The 19,236-nt window shown below is 44.1% G+C and overlaps 3 protein-coding genes across 3 annotated transcripts; 2 read left to right on the top strand and 1 right to left on the bottom strand.

Annotated features, from left to right (window-relative positions):
* The first annotated feature begins 278 nt into the window (after nucleotides 1–278).
* Nucleotides 279–5,095, top strand: LOC115633290 (uncharacterized transmembrane protein DDB_G0289901). The gene is made up of 2 exons (XM_030530702.1): nucleotides 279–563; nucleotides 3,209–5,095. Exons 1-2 carry the CDS (start codon nucleotides 506–508, stop codon nucleotides 4,990–4,992), a joined length of 1,842 nt encoding a protein of 613 aa, XP_030386562.1. The 5' UTR covers nucleotides 279–505; the 3' UTR covers nucleotides 4,993–5,095.
* Nucleotides 5,096–7,488: 2,393 nt separating this feature from the next.
* LOC115633359 lies at nucleotides 7,489–9,442 on the bottom strand (the record flags this gene model as incomplete). Its single annotated transcript, XM_030530799.1, has 3 exons — nucleotides 9,379–9,442; nucleotides 8,587–9,305; nucleotides 7,489–7,503 (listed from the first exon to the last, which is right to left on the bottom strand). Coding segments are annotated over exons 1-3 (798 nt in total), but the record flags the coding sequence as incomplete, so codon positions are not given.
* Nucleotides 9,443–14,661: 5,219 nt separating this feature from the next.
* On the top strand, nucleotides 14,662–17,545 carry LOC115633373. The gene is made up of 2 exons (XM_030530817.1): nucleotides 14,662–14,877; nucleotides 14,996–17,545. Exons 1-2 carry the CDS (start codon nucleotides 14,662–14,664, stop codon nucleotides 17,543–17,545), a joined length of 2,766 nt encoding a protein of 921 aa, XP_030386677.1.
* Nucleotides 17,546–19,236: the final 1,691 nt, after the last annotated feature.

Here is a 19,236-nt window from a genome sequence, read left to right as displayed (position 1 = left end):
TAGTCCGGCCAGCGTTGGCGTCCACATTAGCTGCAGCGTCGGCGCCGACTTTGGCGTCGGCGTCGGCGTCAGCATCATCGTCATCGTCAGCATCTAATCAATAAAACGCGCTAATTATTGTTTAGTTTAAAGCTCGATTACCAAGCCAGCGCAGGGTTTAGAATGCCAACGGATGCCTAACGTACAACACGTGCGGTACAGTAAAGAATTTATCGCGTCGATATACTATATACATATATCCGTATATACCGAACATCGCTAGGAGCTGCAGCAATAAAACAACAACAGCAACAAAAGAAGAGGCAGCGGAACACTGACAACGTGCCTGTTTTCGCAACAGAAATTAGCGCACATTCCCAAAACATATTTACATATATGCTGCGGATTTCCCATTCACACGGACATCCAAGCAGCCATCCATACACCCATAAACCTACACGTATATACACACGCCAGTGCGTATATATCAGCGACGGCACGGATACGACGGCAACACATCGTCAGGATGCGTTACGCATTTTTTGGATTAATTGTGTGTCTGCTCACAGTTTGTCAACCACAAGGTAAATATTTATATATGTATCTGTGTGTGTGAGCGCGTGTGCGAGCTTGTTTGCTTGCGTGTGTGTGTGTGTGTGTGTGTACATGTCTGCAACATCCTAAAATTCAAAAACAAAAAAGCGCACGCTCCTTGGTGTGTGTTGTGTGGTTTGTGGATATGTTGGCCATTGTTATTACAGCAATAATTGCAAAATTATCGCTGGATTTTGTGCCTACGTGCGTTGCATTTTGACGCCCGCGTAAAAGGCACAACACATAACAACAACAACAACTACAACAACAACTACAACAACAACAAAAACAGTAGCAGCAACGATAACAGCAACAATAGCAGCAGCAACAAAATTATTAGAAAAGGATAATTTCAGTTAGGCAGCATTACATAAAAGCCCACGTTCAGCAACATCGCAAACATTGGCCGACATTGGCAAAAATCCCTGATCATGAGCCGCAAATAACAGTTATCCCTCTGCCGGCCTTCTTCCGTCTTCTGTTGCAGCCCGATATGCTATTACACACATACGAGTACATTTACACTCCTTCTCCGGCTTTCTGTAGAATTTCGCACAACAGTAACAAGTGGGGTTTGTACTCAATTCGCAAAAAAAAAGTCCATAAATAAGTAAAGAATAGATCCGCATTAGCAGCACACTGCAGATATGAGAAAGATATTTGGAAAAAAGAGAGAACGCTTCAGTCGAGCAAGCCCGACAGTGAAATACCCTGTACCCAGACAAACTTCCGTCACTGAATTATACGCGTCCCTAGCTAATAAATTTAAAACCAAAGTAGATAATTACATATAGAAGACTGCGAGCTTGAAATTTTGACAGTATTGACGAAATTCTGTAGGGGGGAGAAGGTATAGAAAATCAGAAAAATAATATAAGCTCGTGTAGGGACAGGGAGCGTCTATACTTGTATACCATCAACCGATCAACCGTTTCCGAAATCCAGGCGCTCATCCAGACGGACGGACATGTCTAGAACGATTTCTCTCGTCACGTTGATCAAGAATATATATACCACTGAGTTTTAGCATAAAATGTTCTTAAAACTTTTTTTATTTTTTTAATTTCTATTCTATCTCATTCTATTAACTCATCCCATTAAATGATCAAATATTTTACGAGTATTTTTCGTTGTTATTCGTTGTTACCAAAAGCAAAATAGAGGGAAATGCAATCTGAAATCAAAATGGTTTCTGAAGAGAACGCAATGTTTACAGTTTTCTGTTCTAACCAGATTTTGAGGCTTGCATGGTTGTATGAGCTGAAGCACTTAGGCCTGATTTGAATGCACAGATTAAACGGATACTTTTCAGCATCTTGAACTTTTACTACATGAGCCAAAATCAAATTGTGCTAAGACGCAGGAAACTTTCTCTGAACGTTTGCGCATAAAAAATACGGCAAACAAGCTTCAAAAACAAAAACCGCAACTGTAGAAAAATTTAATGATATTCAAATTAGAAACCATCGAAAAAATAAGACAAAGAAGCAGGGGGCCTGCTGGAGCTCTGGAGCGCTGGAGTGCTGGCATGCTGGCGATGAAGGGAGCTGCGTGCGGAACAAGTTTTTTGTTGAGCCTGTTCCTGTTGTTATTTTTGTAGCCGCTGCTGTTGTTGTTCTTGCTGGGGATTATAAATGCATGGGGTTTTCATGTTGGCGCCAGCGAGAGAGGCACGGATATGTTTACCTTTAATATCTCAAACAATTTACAAAGTTTTGCAGCTGCCAAAACTTTTCCATTCATCTTGGCAAGCAGCGATGCGACGGCGGTACCACCACCACATAGGCCCGCACACACACACACACACACACACACACACACACAACGCATGTCCCAGTATATACATATATCCCTATATCGACCAGTCAAATTGGAATGGTCAAAAATTGAGGAACTTCACCTGTATGAGAGAAACACACACTCTTGGTTCGTTTTGCTTGTCCGTCCTACTTTCCTACCTTGCATTGGAAAATACCTGAACAAACGTTTCGGGATCAATTTGGAGTTACTTTAATGTGTTTCCCCTGGAAACGGACTACATCCACGTGGATCTCAGACGGAGCTTTTGAAAGATCTAAAAACATGAACAACATATGCAGAAAAAGTCCCACTTTGTGCAAAACCAAGTAAAACAGTTCAGTGCGATTTTCGATTTTCCTCAATCATCCTAACGTTTAGTTTTGTGTAGTTGATAGAACAATACCCAGTTTCCTTACCAGTTGCTAGAACATGAATCTGATGGTGAAAAAACCTTTGCGAGTTTTTGTGGATAAGAAAGAAACGGTTCTGTTTTATTCCATTAGGAAGTGAAGTGAACACTTCGGGTGAAAAGTCATATGAAAAATGACGTCTTCAACTCGTTACATAAGTCTCATCAAAAAAATATAAAATATATATATATGCTACATAAGATTGCACCAACTTTTCAATTTTTGAGCACAGTCTATGCCAATCTCTCGAAATCCATTGCTTTTTGGTAGTATGTTTTTTGTTGTCGTTTGAGATTAACTGCAAATCAAAGAGCGTTTGCGTTGCGTCGTAGCTGGGAAGCTAATAAGATGATCAAGACCACTATGCTAACTAACGTTATATTAATAAAACGCCTATTAAAGACTATCGTATGTTTTTTTGTCAGCTGAGGCACAATTTTTGCCTTTTGCTGGCGGTCCCTTCCAGCGGCCAGGATTCATCCAACAACCCTACCAGCAGCAGCAAGGCGTCATCCGCGGTCCTCGCCAAGGGTCCGTGTCAAAAGCCAATACAAATGCTTACGAACGTAATGTTGACTTTGGCAATGTGGAACTAACAAAGGGTGTGTCCAACTCACGGGCCGTGACCAAAACGGCAGGTGGACAACGCAGCGTTGCGAATAGTAATGCGCAAACGCGTGAGATCAATTTGGGAGGCCTCGAGATTGGCAACACGCTGACACGAACGCGCACCAACACGAATGGTGCTGTGTCCGGAGGCATTTCCGACCAGTTCCGTGTGGGTGATGTGGGACTTGGTGCCTCACTGTCGCCGCAAAATTTAAGAAACGGCTTCGGATTGCAGCGTGGACCTGATGGAGATGTGCGCCTAGGCCTGGGTCTACTTAATCTCGATCTGGATCCCAATGTGGCCAACAGCAACTCCTTGTCGCAGGCTCAGGTCAACGCACAAGGCAGGGGAGCGCAGGCCCGTGCCAACAGCAACGCGCAGACAAACACACAGCAATATGGTGGCGTCAGTGTCACGGACACCCGAACCAATTCCAATGCTGTGGGCCGTACACGTTTCGGCCAGACATCTGCGAATACTGGCGGCTTTGGTGGCAATGCCATCACTCAGGGCAGCACTCTCGGTGGTATCAGAGGGCCATTTTTGCCACGTCGGCGACGTACACCTGTGGGCTATAGGCAGCTATCCACCATTAATAGGCCTGCCAGTCGTCTCAGTCGACCAAAGCGTCGGGCGCAGTTCGTACCCTTCGGCTATCCGCAGGAAAACTTTGGTAACTTCGAATTCGATTTTGATCGCCCTCGTCGTCAGTTTGGTCGTCCTGGAGCCTTTCAGCAGCCCAGCTTCCAGCAGCCCGGATTTGGTGGCTTCCAGCAGCCCGGCTTTGGCGGCTTCCAGCAGCCCGGCTTTGGTGGCTTCGGCGGTCCTAGCTTCCAACAGCCAGGAAAGCAAGGGACCCAGGGAGCGGCAAATGCAAATGGTGGCCCCGGTTTTAACCAGCAGGCCGCCGTGAACTCACACTCTAATCGCCAAAATGGACCCAATGGCTTCACCAGTGATCAGGGCACCTCAAGTATTAGCTCGAATCTTGCGCAAGATGGCAATCGAGGACAGGTGAGCTCGGCGAACACAAACCAACAGAAAACGGTGAATGCGGCAGGTACACGCGAATCGAACAACGCCCAGAGCCAGTCGTTGAACTTCCAGCAGGGACAGCAGCAAGCGACTAGCTCCAATGCCAACACGCTGCACACGCAGGAGGGCAATCGACAGACGATCGGATCGAACAGCGGATCTACTTCGACGAATAACAATCAGTTTGGCTCAGCCACGAACATCGCCAACACCAATACGCAGGTGGAACGGGAGGGTAATCGGCAGACGGTAACTTCGGGAGCCAACAGTCAGTCCATTCTTCAGGGAAACAATGGACAGGGAAATGCTGCGGCCAATACGAATGCCAACATCTCCTCCCAACGCGGCCCCAATGGCTTCGTTACCAATTCGGCTTCCTCGAGCGCCACAGCCACCAGTCAAGGCGGTCAGAGTGCCAATGCCAGTGCAAATGCTTCGGCAGGTGGTGCCGCCAATCGTGGTGGCAGCGGCGCAGGAGCCAATGCTGGCGCCAATAGCGGAATCGCCGGTGGTGCCAATTCCAACAGCAATGTTTTGGGTGGTTTCAACAATTTCCGTGGTTAGTTAATAATCATGTTTATTCAACTGACAACTTTTTTCGTACACCACTTTTTTTTTGTTTTTTGTCACTGTAAGCACCGAATAAAAATGCATTTGTTAATTTTAAGCACCACACCTTGCAGCACTGTGACGCACCATCATCGTGCACCATGGGATGTGATTTGGCTTTCTGTATTTAAGAATAGTACAAGTATTGCCTATTTTTAGGCTGCCACAGCTAGTGCGTTGATGTGAAAATGTCGCACAAATATTGTTAAAAGTCATATGAGACAAGCACTGCACAAAAGAAGCAACAGAAACAATATTTCGTGAGTTCATATGAGAGGTGTATACTTTTTAAAGGGGGCACCGAAACACCCCCCAGCGCACCAGATAAAGCTAGTCTTACTGCTGAAATACTTATGCACATAACTTGGGAAGGATTTTTGGAACGAGAATGGAAACAAAATGCAAACACTATATATCGATTCTTCTCCGTCTGTAGAACGTGATGGAATAGAAGCGAGTACGTGTATAAGCGATAGAATAGAATTGAAAAGTGTGAAGGGCGAAAGTTTTGATACCTCGTCGAATCGTCAGTGGATGAGTGTCAGAGAATTTATTTAGACAATTGTTTTAGTTTGCAAATGTAATTAGTTAGTTTGGGAACCAGTGCCTGAGAAAAGACATTACAACAGCTGAGAAGTTATAGTTTCTAGTGAATGATTTATTTTAGGTGCTTTCTTGTTCTTTGCCACTCATACGCCCTTCTCATTCCAAACTTTGCTCCCAGTGGACTCACGCAACCACCAGCCGATGCGTCTGCATCGATTGCAGCCAATGCGATCCTTTGTGAACACCAGCAATAAGTTCGACACCCTGAAAATGCATCACGTGGAGCGTCTGGAGGATCTGCGACCAGACAACACATCCATCGATACATTCGGCAGCATAGATATCAGTGAGCGACAGGGTCGCACCTTCAGCTTCATCTCCGATTTGGTTAACAATCTCTTCAATTCGTGCGTAAACCCCTGCACGCTTGAGGCCTTTCAACAAAACCGCTGTTGCCAATACCCGATTGTGCCGGTCTTTCCAGTGCCACCACCGGTACCGGTACCGGCACCTCCGCAGGTTTGCTGCAGCATCGGACCAACGCCACCGATACGGCCACCACCACCACCGCCGCCACCACCGCGTCGTCCACCTGTGGTGATAGTGACTCCGCCCATCAACTGCTGCACTGTCTGTTCCTACACCTACTACGGACCACCGCCCTGTGGTCGGTACTTTGGGGACAATCGACGTGTTCCCATTTATGTGCCACCGCCGTATTTTGGACGCTGAATGCGGACGAAAAAAAGCTGTTCCGATTTCTTCCCGATTTTCCTCATATTTTTTTTATTCATTTTTTGTTTTTTTTTTGTTTTTTTGCATATTCTAAAAAAGTCTCGCATAATGTCAGCGCTTTGTGTCAGTTTTTTGGCTCCCGTGGCAACACAAAAGGCGACTGTCAAAAATGCGCTAAATAAGACAAGCAGTGGATTTTCAGCAGCGCAAAAGAAGGAGGGGGAGCTGAAAGGGATCTGTAGTCATGCCAGCATATACCCATGTGAGCCTATCCATGTCAGCCTGCTTATGGGTTTATGCGAGGTTCATTTCTCTCGAAAACCTCATTTCATAATTTGTTCTAATTCGTAAATGCCAGCGTGTATTGCAATGCTCAGAAAAGCCTATCAGCCATATATCATGGAAGTAGTACAAGGTGTCGTACTCCTATAAGTTCTTCGGATCGCACAAAGTTGTGTGTTCTGTCGTTTACTGATTACATAAATTGTTGGGGTACTGACAATGACAAAAATTGCTGCAATGCAGATTGCAGAATGTTAGTGAACAAAGTTCAAAGTTTCATTTCAATAACGCCCAAGTGTAAGTAAAGCATTTAGAACATATCATCGCTCGGAGGTAGTATTCCATCGATTACCATAATTTTGTAGAAGCTCGTTTTGCAAGTACAAATAAGAAAAACCCACCCAAAACGTTATGGTATTTGTAGATGATTAAATAAGATGTTTTTCAAAATGTTTGTGTGTCAAAGTGACAAGTTCTACAAATATGTCTAAACTAGGGGTTGTATGTGTAGTAATTTTTTTTTTTTTTTAGAAATTTAAGGATACCCGCACTTGGAACTATCTTCTCCTGTGAACATAGGTGCATAAAGTATAGACATAAAGGAAAACATAAAAGACATAAAAGAAAAGTCATTTTACAAAACAAATCTTAGGTTGTACCAACACGATGGAGAATATAAAATACGAAATGTAGAAAAGGACAATGGGTTGTATCAGAACTAGACTAACGCAAGCTATTACGAAGAATTTAAATGGTGCTAGCCTGAACGCATAAACCCGTGACGTGTGTGTGCGGCTTCACTGTCACATGGCCTGCAATGGAATGAAGTTGTTGTTTTGCTCTTAGGCATTGTTGTTGTTGTTATTGTTGATGTTGGTGTAGTTGTCGCTGCCTTTGTTGTGCCTTTTTGTGCCGCTGACTTCCTTACAATATGGCAGGAGCCTTTGTGCCTCGCTTTCATGTGTATGCTTGTGAGTAGCTTTGTGCCTGGCCATGGCAAAAAAGAACAGAAAATACGGACAAAAAACCAGAGAAATTTACAGGCTGCAGGATACAACATGTCACGTCAGTCCCAACGCCAGCAACAGCGACAGTACCCCCCTCTGATAACTGCAGGCACTGTGGCTGATAAGCCCAAACAAGGCTGGCTGGCCGCCCACAGTGAGCAACCGGAGCTGATGCGCCGTCAGCCCCACTATGGGATCTCCGGACATTATCTCCAGCAGATGCATGCCGGCCATTTTGAGGAAAAAGCGTCGGATAATTAAATAATTTCCATAGCTAGTATACTAAGTATATAGGAATATGTACTTTCTCATTTACTTAGTCATAAGCCTGATTGATCAAGTAGATCGAAAATCAGAAACCAATGTGCTTACAGTTTTTATAAATAAGCTGGACATCAATTATGCATTCATTTCTCCTGAATTGCGCGCTTTTATATCAGTAAACCAGAGCACAACTGACAAAAACCAACTCATATCCAGATCGAATCTGATCACACATTCCAAATAGTTAGTTTAAGCTCAGGGAAGCTGATATTTTATATTCTGACAGAACTCGTATATAATATATGCAAAGAGTTGGTGCGAGTCGGCCCCTTCTTAAATTGAAGTACTATGTGTATTGATGTGTGATTTTCTGAGCATAGTTCTGTTTTTCATTTTAGCGCATGAACTGTAACCTTTTGTCCCATGGTGCAGGGCAAAAGAGATAGAGAAACACATGGCAATGCACCTTTTGTCATTCTTCATAACGTTAATTTATATTCAGTTCAGTCTAAAGATAAGCAAAAAAAATTTTATGAATATGTATGTAGGTAGGCGAATAAGCACAGTTTGTAGAGTATGTATAGCAATATCCCAGCAAGTAAATACTAATGGGTCTATAGAAGAGCGACCCCCAACCACTGAAGCTTTGAGCTAAGTTGAAACTATGCCTAGACTAAATTGTCGCTCCCTAGGAGAGCTATTGACGCTGACGGGCTGGCGTGGCCGCCACGTACCGACGTCCACTGAAGTGTCCGGCGGCCCCATGCGCATACTGGGCTCCATCAGTCGCGGAGTAGAGCAGCAGGGGAATCTCCTCGACGCTCGTCTGCAGCTGTTGGGCCGAGTTGCGCACTCCAGAGCGCACCAACTCATCGGCAGAGAGGCGGCGCAGACCAGCGGTTGGCTTACCAGCTGACTGCTGCTCCACACTGGCGCCCTCTAGTATCTGGTCCTCGTCGTTTTCGGCAACGTTCAGAGGGGCATCCTCAGGTTGGGCCACTGCAATGCTGCTGCCAATGGGAGTCGTTTCGCTATCACCATCTGACGAGGAAATGGCGCTGTTCTGTAGAAGGGCCTCAATGTTCTCGAGGTTCGAGAGGCCATTAATTTGAAGTTGGTCGTGCAGTTCACTGGGTATGGCAATGGCCTGGACATCCTTGTGGCCCGAAATGCCATTGGGCGTGGGTATGAATTGCACATTCGTGGGTATCTGATCGGTAGGATAGACGGGCACCAATTCAGCCTCGTTCTCGTTGCTGGACTTGAGCAGGATCAGTGAGATTGGCACGATTTTCTTGAACTTCAGGAGGACCAGCTTCTTGATGGCCACGGCACCTGGAAAGACGCGAGTCTGTGCCACATGGGGCTTGGCAATCAGTGCGCGGTGTTGCTGGCCGTGCTGTGTGCGTTCACGATGTCCAGATACGTGACGGGCTGTGAAACCACGCGATAATATTTGAAGAGTATTTCATTTAGATGCACAATTTATGCAACTTCTACTACTTACCATCACTGTAGGCGATTGTCAGGGCACAGAAAATGGCCAAAAAGGCTAACAGCTTGATTGCCATATCTTATAGCGATGATGCGAAATCTCCGAGTGGTTCTGATCTCTAATTTGTGGTGATTTGTTGGGCGTATGCTCTCTTGCGGTGTTGAAGAATCGTGTGACGTGTGTCGCTGGGCAAGCGTGTCTATAAAATGGTTCAACAGGTGCCAATCCAAACGCATTTTATACGGAGCACAGTCCCCAAAACTCCAAGCCCCGTGCCATCGGCATCGTAAAAATCTCTTTAGCCGTTTCACGTTTGTTGCTCGTTGACTTTCGCATCGAAGTAGAACAATAGTTAGTAGGCGAAACGTCATGCAAATGGCAAATAAGAAAAATGGGCCACATATTGAGTCAAAATGGCAAATCATTAAACTATGCAAATGTCTAAGCAGTCTTAGTCTAAGTCGCAGTCGTTATCTTCGTCGTCCAACCCAGCGACAGTCAGCTCGCAGCTCGCACTGATTTATGCGTAAACGCGGCAGCCGCCCCAAAATGACCGAAGCCGACAAACGGACGCATGGACATGTGGGCTAACAGTTGAACGAGGGGTACCAGCCAATAGGGCGGCCCAGTGCGTCTGCTTAGCGCTGTCTTCCCTAGTCCACAGGCATCCAAGCACTGTTGCAATCACTCTCGAACAGTGAAGCAGTTGCTGTTCAAGAATAAAATGATATACAACATTAAATATGAATTCAATGTATGTGAAGTATTTTATGATTGTCTGTGGTTGAGCTCAACAGAAACCTCTTTCAACGCATATTTGAAACCTATTTGCATACATATGAGACACAAACACAGATGCATACTCGTATGTGTATTTCCTTAAACGGTTTGCTTTTGTCTTCCAAAGCTGTGAAATTTTAATTTAGACCCGAACTTTCGACATACGGTAAAATTGTAAAATTTTCGTTTTTTTTTTTTTTTCAACGCAATGTGCGCGGTTCCCGTTCCAAACGTAGCCATCAGCCACCAGCCGCTCGGCCAATTTGCCACAGAACAACAGTGGCGAAATTTGGCCAAAAATTGCTTGTGAAAATTTGCATTTCGGGTCATCAGAGCCGCCACCATCACTGTGGAAAGTTGTCCGCAATGCGTTGGGTTAGACAACGATTCAATGACACGAAAATGATGAGCGGGTTGCTGCCACAGCAGTCCAGACCAGAATAGAGCAGAGCAGAACAGGGCAGAACAAGGCAGGGGAAAGCATACTCGTAGATGGTCAACAGCTTTTGGGGTCAAAAGTGAAATTAGCAATAAGTCAAATGTTGACGGCCAAAATTTTAATGTATTTAGAGACAGCGGCCGAAAGGCGGGAAAGGATCCCCAAGCAATTTAATATTACTGATCAACAAAAAACAGAATAATCTATAAAGCTTCGTGATTTGTATACCCTACGTACGTAAAAGGTGAAAGGGAATACTAGCTTCGTGCGAATGTATGTAACACGCAGAAGGAGGCGTGGCTGACCCCCCCCCCCACTCCCGCGCTATTAATTACTTTTTATAACTTTTGTAATTCGTGGAATTTCAAATTGGTAATAAGTTATTCGGTTAGTGTTTAAGTGTCCGTATGCCAAGTTTCACCATGATAGGTCAATTGTGAAGAAAGTTATAGCCATAAATATAATCTCTGTTAACTTTTGCTTTAACTTATTACACGCATATAAACACGCATGATTCTGATGTAAATGTATGTGTGCTGTTGAAACTGTACCTAAACACTTACTTATGTATACAAGTGTTGAATATTTTATATATAATTTATTTAATTAATTACATCTTTTGAAAATTAATTTTAGGTTTTTTTATTTTTGTGTACAGAGGGTGGGTTGTTTTAATTAAGCATTTTAATATAAAAGACACATATTTCATTATTTTCTTATTTATTTTTGTAGTCCCTTTTATCACTCCATTTCGATGCATACTGTTTTTAATTGTGTATTTATATACTTAAGAAGTCTTGGCCAAACTATATATGTAATGTGAACAATTTACAGATACACAGATCACAGCACGTGATTGCCATTTTATTAGGCACTCGAGACCTTTCACCTTATGTGGTGGAACTGACCCCAATCTTAGTAAAGTTCATAGAACTGCTTTGCAGGCCAGGCCATCCCAAACTCGGAGACCAAATCATTGACTGTGGTTTCCAATTATAATTTTTGCATATGCATATTGGGATTAATTTGCTCATGGCATGGATGAGCTTACAAGTTAGTTGAGGGCAGTGGTCATAATTTAAATGATGACAGCGAGCGGGAGGATAGAAGAAATTACAGCGTCTGCTTCATGGCGATGGCCGCAGAATCTCAAAGAAATTTGTGGCTCATTACGTTGGACATAAAAAAATATTTTAACAACGAAATTATGCTAAATGAAGCTGAGAAGATGCTGCCAAATGTATTCATTAGCTGGTCGCGCAAAAAGTGAAGCTGCGACCGCAGGCACTGCTAATGGAAATGCATAATAAAGGTATAAATACTCATTAGTCTGTCTCTGGGCATGTGTAAGTGTGCGTGTGTCTGTGTGTGTGTGTGTATGTGTGCAGACTAGTAGGTAGGCGACGAAGAAAGTTTCGCTCCTGGCCGATTTCTTTTATCTGGCGAGTTCAACGTAGAGGTCAAAGTATCAACTGTACATTTGAAGAAAGTTTGCTATTTTCGACACAATTTAAAAATAGAGAACTGATTACCCGTTGAAAGAAATCGACAGCAATCCGCTCATGCAGGAATCTGCAACTATGCGGCACACTTTTGGTACCGAAACAGCTTTATCAACCTCACCAGTCAAAACAAACCGTTAGTGATTTGCATTTTAATGCTGCCCCGAACAACCACCTTAAGAATGTTAGAGTTTCAGCATCCAGCAAGTCGTCTCGTTACTGCTCTTCAGCCATTTTCCAATTCCACAATTTCAGTCCAAATAGAAGCAAAATTAATCAAGTTCCTCTTAATTTATGTTTAAATCTATCGAGACATAGTTCAAGCAGGGCTTACTTCGCCTGAAACACGAACAACTTCACGAAACCACGAAGAACTTCGTGGCAAACACGTATCGTGTAAACGCGGTCGTAGCTCTCCGAATTTTTCAACGAACGCTGAACTTCAAAAACCACAACATATCAATACGCTTTTAATTACAACAAAATGTATTCTTGGTCGGTGGGATGAACACAGTTGGAAGATGTCGAAACAGAAAATGGATTTTCTATCTATGAACAGACTAATGGCAATTTTTTTAGCCGATACATTTTGAAATGGACGTAATGGGACACAACAATGGATTGCAGATAGCTAGAATCGGCACAATCATATAGTAGTATATTGCAACGAAAAAGCAAACAAATTATTTATATGTATAGTACGTAGGCTCTTACTCTTTACTCCTTTCCATTAGCGTAAGAAATTTCCGTAATATTTAGCAACTTCAGCTGTCGTCCGAATCCTATTCATTGAACTTAAAAACGTTTTTTTCTTATTCTTACCACCTTCCAGATCCAGCGAGCGATCGACTTCATCAGCGCAGGATGATCAATAGGAACCCTTTCCATCAACTACCATGTGCTAGGGAAGCATCTGGAAATCGCTTGGGGAAATCAAACAGAAATATATGCGAGTATAAACTTGGCTTTCCAAAATTCTGATTGGCAGATCTATTGTGCTAGAGGTATGTAAAAAATACTCTCAATATTCAATGTCCAAAGTGATATATTATTGCAAACATTAAGTTAATAGATGTTAAGAACTCGTTATATACTATATCATTGTATTATTTAATACATTTAAGCACTATTAATGCATTTTACCTATATTTGGCCGAACATCGACCACACATCTTAGCTATAAATATTCTGAAGCTTCTGTGTCTATCTAATAAAGCAGCCGTATTAGAGAAGCGGTTTGGTCCCGAAAATTTCGCGACCAAATCTTTACGATTTCCTATAACTTCCGTAATTCCTAGAACTTTGAACTCAAAATCGGTAAGTGTATCTTGTTAATGACTATGTGTCCGTATGCCGAGTTTCAGCTATAAAAGTAACCTCTGCCCAAGCTCTGTCCACAGCTGTTGTGGTTGCTGCGTTGACTTATTTCTGTACTGTTGAGACTGCATATATGTAGTATATAGTCTCCACTTATGTATGTATGTACTGAATATTTCTATTTAATTTAATTAATTAATTAAATTTTTTTAAAGCAACTTTTAAAAAATTATGAAAAATTTGTTTCTTTTTTGTGGGAGTGGATAAAGGATATTTAGCGGTCGGGCTTGCTCGACTATAGCGTTCTCTCTTGTTCAATCCTACACAAATATCTTAAATCCACTATTTATTATAATAAGAGTAGTAACGGTCAATGATTTCTGAAAACGTTTGAGTTATTTTATTTACTTGTAGAGCATCTTGATAGGCGACACGGGATAAAAAATAACGACTATATGTAACAAGCAGTTATTAAGAACCTTGTAGCAGAATGTAGGGTGTATCTTGAGCTACCAAATAAGTACATGCGAGTATACTAAATGCCATATCTGGAAAGTTCAAACGAGTATGCCAAAAATGGTGAATACATTTTTCAAATGAGTTTCTTCATTTGGAACTATGACTTCGAATTGACCCGAGCGCCGAAAGTCAGCGTATGGATTAGCAAATGAGAACACAAACATTCATGAATACACATATATATACATATTTCCGACAACTGGCAGAGCTCCAAAGTTGAATGGACATCATCGATCAACTCTGAACTCTGAGGCGCGCCCAACGGTCAACTGAGACAGCACGGTGTCAAAACTTCACGTGGCCGCCGGCGGCTGGTCGGTGGCCGCTGACCGCTGACCGTCGACCGCCGATGGACGACCGACGACCGCTCTCTCGCTGAATGACCGGCGAGCTTCGGAGCTTGTTTTTTTTTTGTAAGTTTTACCCGCAACATAAAAAGCTCATGTCGGCGCGCACGCTGAAGCAGTTGGCCAAAAGAATCGTCTGTCTGTGGACCATCGATAGGGCGAGCTTAATATACGAATAAGAAACGAAGGAAAAGCAAAATACGAATAGAACAATAAGAAAAGTGAAACAAACTCACAAAACAAGAAGAACAAACAACTCAACAAGCATCTAGTTTCGTCTTAGTGTGTGCGCGTGTGTTTGTGTACAGGTGGTGCATGTGTTTATGAACCGCTTAAGGAATTGTATAATGCACTAGGCGCCCGTATCTCGCAAAGGAAAGCGAAAAGAAAAATGTCGAGTGCCACCATTTTTATTGCTCTGTGCGCCCTTCTGGTCGCGAATGCGTGTCACGCCGCTGTGGTGTCCACCACTGTGGCGCCATCAGTGGGAGCCGCTGCTACCGCTGCTACCGCTGGTGCCATTGGTGCCGTTGAGGCGTCTGTGGTTGAGGAGTCCACTGAATCTCCCATTGCCGACATGGCGCTGATTGGTAGGCAACCTTTAAATGTGCAATTCATGTGATCATCCAAAAATGTTGTGTACTATATTTTTTTTCTTATTTTTTTATGTGCATGATGTTGTGGTTGTGGTGTGTGGTTACGGTTGTGGTTAAGGTGCAGACGAGCCCAGCAATGCGCCCACCGATAGGCCACCTGCGGTGGTCAGGGAAGCTTCAGTTGCCACCGCTGATGACACCATAATGGTCAATCCAGACAGCCTAGGTCAACAAAAGTCCACCCAACCACACACAGTGGCTGACTTCATCATTCATCCATTGATCGCCTTCAAGCCCCGCCAAGCGGGTATTGAGGAGCAGCTCCAGGGCAAGCAGGCCACTCCAGCAAATACGCCGGCGAATAACAATTGGTTCTTCAGCATGAATCCTGCCCAGAGTTTGCCGTCCATCTCCTCGCTGGCTGGTTCCGTCTCCGGTTGGTTCAGCGATCGTCTGGCTGCAGCTGGTCAGCAATTGCCTGGCTTAGTGGACACGCCGGTGCGTGAGTCCACATCGACTAGCACCACAACAACCACCACTCAGCGTCCCGACATTGTAGTCCGAGTTCAACAGCGGCCCGGACGGCGTCCTGGCTTCAATGGCAATGCCAACTTTAATGGCAATGGCAATGGAAATGGCAACTTCAATGGCAATAACAGGAACCGCCAGCGTCCCAACCGCTTCAACAACCGACCCTTCAACAACAATAACAACTTCAATCGCCTAGACTCGTTGGAAGACGATGAGTACTATGATGATTACTTCGATGACCATCGTTTCGATGATCATTTTGAAGATGAAGAGCCCCAAGACGATGCCAGCAATGATACTGACGAGTTCGAAGATAATGAGCATTCATTAGCGGCCGATAATGCTTCGGCCGTCAATGAGCAAACAAGCAATAAACAGAAACGTCGTCGTCCTGCTCAGACGCAAGCGCAAACGCAACAAAAGCAGAAGCCGCAGACACAGCGTCGCAAGGTTCATTCCCAGAGCCAAACTAATTCTCAAGCTCAGTCCCAGTCCCAGTCGACGCGCCGCCGAGTCCAACCACAACATAATACCCAACGCCAGCCCCTGGTGCAGTCTACCAAGCGCCGTCGTCCTGAACAGCAATCCCAGGTCGCCGCACAGGCTGCAGAGGATAGCGAAGAGCTGCAAAGTGAGGATGAGGAGGATGACGATGCCGAGTTCGATGACGATAGCGAAGAGAATGTATACGATGATAGCAATCGCTTCTACTACGGTACACAGTCTGCGGCAGGTGGCAGCGCTTCCAGCGGCTCCTCCCACTCCACACGTCGCTCTCAAAATCAGCCCACCTTCATTCAGCGTGGACAGCAAAGCATCATTAATCAGATCCGTCAGTTTACGCGCGGCCAAACGCCCGGTGAGTTGGGTACAAAACTGAGCAAGCAGGGCATTAGTGGTGCGACTAGTGGAAACAAGCTGCGGCGTCCCCAGCAAACGACTTTGCTGGTAAATCGCAACGGCCAGGCGATATATGTGTCACCTGAACTGCTTAGCTTGAGTCCTGTGGCTGTTCCATCCAACGGATATTCCTATTATCAGACGAAGAAGACGCAACGCGTTCCTGCAAGCGCTTTCCCGCAACCACCCCTTACATTGCCGGTGCGTCGTCAGAACCGTCCCACACAATACATAACGATACCGTGGAGTCAGCTGGGTATATCTCCCCCCGATCAGTCTTCAATCTCGCTTGCTGAAGGGATTCAGGCGCAGCCTCTAATCTTAAACATTCCTCAGAATGCAATAAGCGCTGTACCCGTACGGAATACCAATGCACAGAAAAGGAAGAAGCGTCCACAGTTGACAGCCGCCGCTATTCCATTGCTGGCGGATGCGTCCCTCATGGACATCTTCCAGCCCCCACAAATTCCGCCATCACGTACCTCGGCAACAACAACAAATGCCGCAGCCACGCCACTCCTTATTGCAGCTAAGCCGTTGAAGAATTCGGGATCGCCCAATTTGCTGCCCACTCGCATTCGTCCCGGCACTATTGTGGAGAAGGCACCAGCTGTATCAGAGACCATGGAATCCACGCCCATGAAGAATGCGTCAGCCAGTAGCGAAGAACTGGATGGCAATATGTCAGCAGCTGCGGGCACTGCGTCTGCAGAAACAGCTGGTGCTTCTTCCACCCAAGCGGCTGCCCAGGGTACAACTGAGCAACACAATTCAGAGCAAGAGTACATACTGGTTGGTGAAGATGGGGAGCCTGGCCTGATGCGCAATGTACAGCCTGCTTTCGGAGATGCACGCTACGTAGCATATGGAGACCTTAATCCTTACTTCGATCTGGTACATCATAACCGCCGTTTTGCGTTGCGAAAAGGTGGGCGTGCTTTGAGTCTGGCCGAGAAGCTTACCGAGGAACTGCCTGAAGGTGTGGTCGATACAAAGACAGCGGCCAAGGAGCACTTCATTCCCGTCGAGGTGGTCAACGACGATGGGCAAACAAAGGTCGCTCCCGAAATAAGCGCTGAACAGATTCCCGAAGCGCAGATCCCCCTGGAGCTCGACGTCGACTCCTCTGTCAAAAGCACTGAAGTTGTTGATGGGCAACAGCCTGTGGCAATTGTCGAGCCCAATAGTGAGTCCACCATCGTAGCCCAAGCCAAGATCGAGTCGGATAGCAGCGTGCCTGCCCCATAGGAGGCGGGGACACCCACCACGCTCTGTAGTTGTTAAATCAAAAGAGAGCTGAAAGAGAAATGAGAAGAAATGCAATCATATATGAAAACTACAAAAACGATTTTCAATCAAAAGTGTGCGAAAAAAATAAATTTTTTTGTTTTCCTCTGTTGTGTGTGTGTGTGTGTTTTTGCCGCCAAGTTGCAATCCAAGCCCAATCCAAATATAGTTGAAGCGAAGAAGAAACTACAACTGCTAATCCCAGCTATGACCCCAAAGTGAACTCCAATCTTTCCACCGATATTTGCTTTTTGGCCAATCAATTAGCATTCAAAAACCGGTTGGAGCAGCGCATATAAATTAATCATTTTATTTTTATGGCGAACTATTCTATTAATTCTGTTTATCAAGTTGAAAGTTCAGCCGGAGAAATGAGCGAGAATCATTTTTGTTTTTTTTTTTTTTTGTGTGTTTCGTTCGGCCGGTCACTGACCGCATTTAATCACCAAAAATGCTTCAAATATGCTGAATACTAATAAGGGCGTACGTATTCATTATTGTGATTTCTGCCTCCTCAAAAAAGTGAACAAAAAAACAAAGAAGGGTCATGCATATTTATGGGGAAAATCTGGAATCTGTAAAGTTATAGAAAACACAGTTTTTGCATGGAGCAGTTTTAGAGCTTTTTTTGCCCGCTGTTTGCTCTTTGATCGTTTTTAATATCTGGGAAATGACTGAAGTTACAGAACCATTTTTTTTCATGCGAAAGCTTATGATTACTTGATTATAGTTAGAACGGAGCTTTTTCAACTCCAAGATCTCCATCGGAGACTCACACCAATTTCGACATAAACCCTTATATCGAAGATGACTGATACAGCCTACCACAGATTTCGAGCTTCATGAGAAGTCAGTTAGAGCTTGTTCAGTTAGGAATACATACTTGTAAAACATGAAACACAGAAGGCCTGCTGCAAATGGCAGTCAATAATTAAGTAGCTAATAGGAATATTCTATAATGCCATACAGAAATAAAAGCCCATGGAGCATTGGTGTTCCTAGCAATATAGTTTTTTGAGTGCCTAAAAGCAGACCTTTTAAGACTAGCTGGCACAAGAATTTGTAGGAATGTGGTGCGTACAATATAGTATATGAACAAATGAATCTAAGATATTGAAAGTTATGCGCACTAGTACATTTATATTTATCGAAATTGCTCCGAATATTTAGGCGAAAGTGCTGACACGAGAATAGTTTAGTATAGATATAGATTTATTTAGACTTTACACTTTTATAGTCTACGGGAAATCAAGTCGCGAAATCATATAGCCCTAATGAGACTCATTGAATGTATTATGAATGCTATTAGTGGTCACTCTGGTCTTGGTTGTACGATTGCCAATTTGAAGTTTGGTGGCAGCAACAAAATATTACTTACACCCACAGAGAATGTATAATAAAATGTAATAGCTAAACTGAAAAAATTGTACAGGTAAGACAAGAACCCGGGGGGCAAAGTGAGCTCAAATTGCTCGCCCCATCCATGATTGTGTAAAAATGTCTGAAGCTTGGAATCCCCTCAAAATTGAGGCCCATAATTTTCGCACAGTCATTCTAAGTGGCAGATTGTTATAGAAATCAATGGGACATTATTAGGCCAACATGCGAGCATTTCGAGATTGTAGCTGGGAGCTCCATGCGAGCAGGGAGCT

The sequence above is a fragment of the Scaptodrosophila lebanonensis genome, unplaced genomic scaffold (genome assembly GCF_003285725.1).
Source record: "Scaptodrosophila lebanonensis strain 11010-0011.00,11010-0021.00 unplaced genomic scaffold, SlebRS2 tig00001418-arrow-arrow-pilon, whole genome shotgun sequence".
Taxonomy (NCBI): Eukaryota; Metazoa; Arthropoda; class Insecta; order Diptera; family Drosophilidae; genus Scaptodrosophila; species Scaptodrosophila lebanonensis.
The sequence above is the reverse complement of the archived record's forward strand: the minus strand, read 5'-3'. Positions and strand labels throughout refer to the sequence as shown.

Bases quoted from the DNA above. Each gene is read 5' to 3' on its own strand.
- LOC115633373 (XM_030530817.1), top strand. From the start codon at position 14,662: ATGTCGAGTGCCACCATTTTTATTGCTCTGTGCGCCCTTCTGGTCGCG. The intron at 14,878-14,995 runs GTGCAATTCATG...GGTGCAGACGAG, and splicing joins TTGGTAGGCAACCTTTAAAT to CCCAGCAATGCGCCCACCGA.
- LOC115633290 (XM_030530702.1), top strand. From the start codon at position 506: ATGCGTTACGCATTTTTTGGATTAATTGTGTGTCTGCTCACAGTTTGT. The intron at 564-3,208 runs GTAAATATTTAT...TTTTTTTGTCAG, and splicing joins CACAGTTTGTCAACCACAAG to CTGAGGCACAATTTTTGCCT.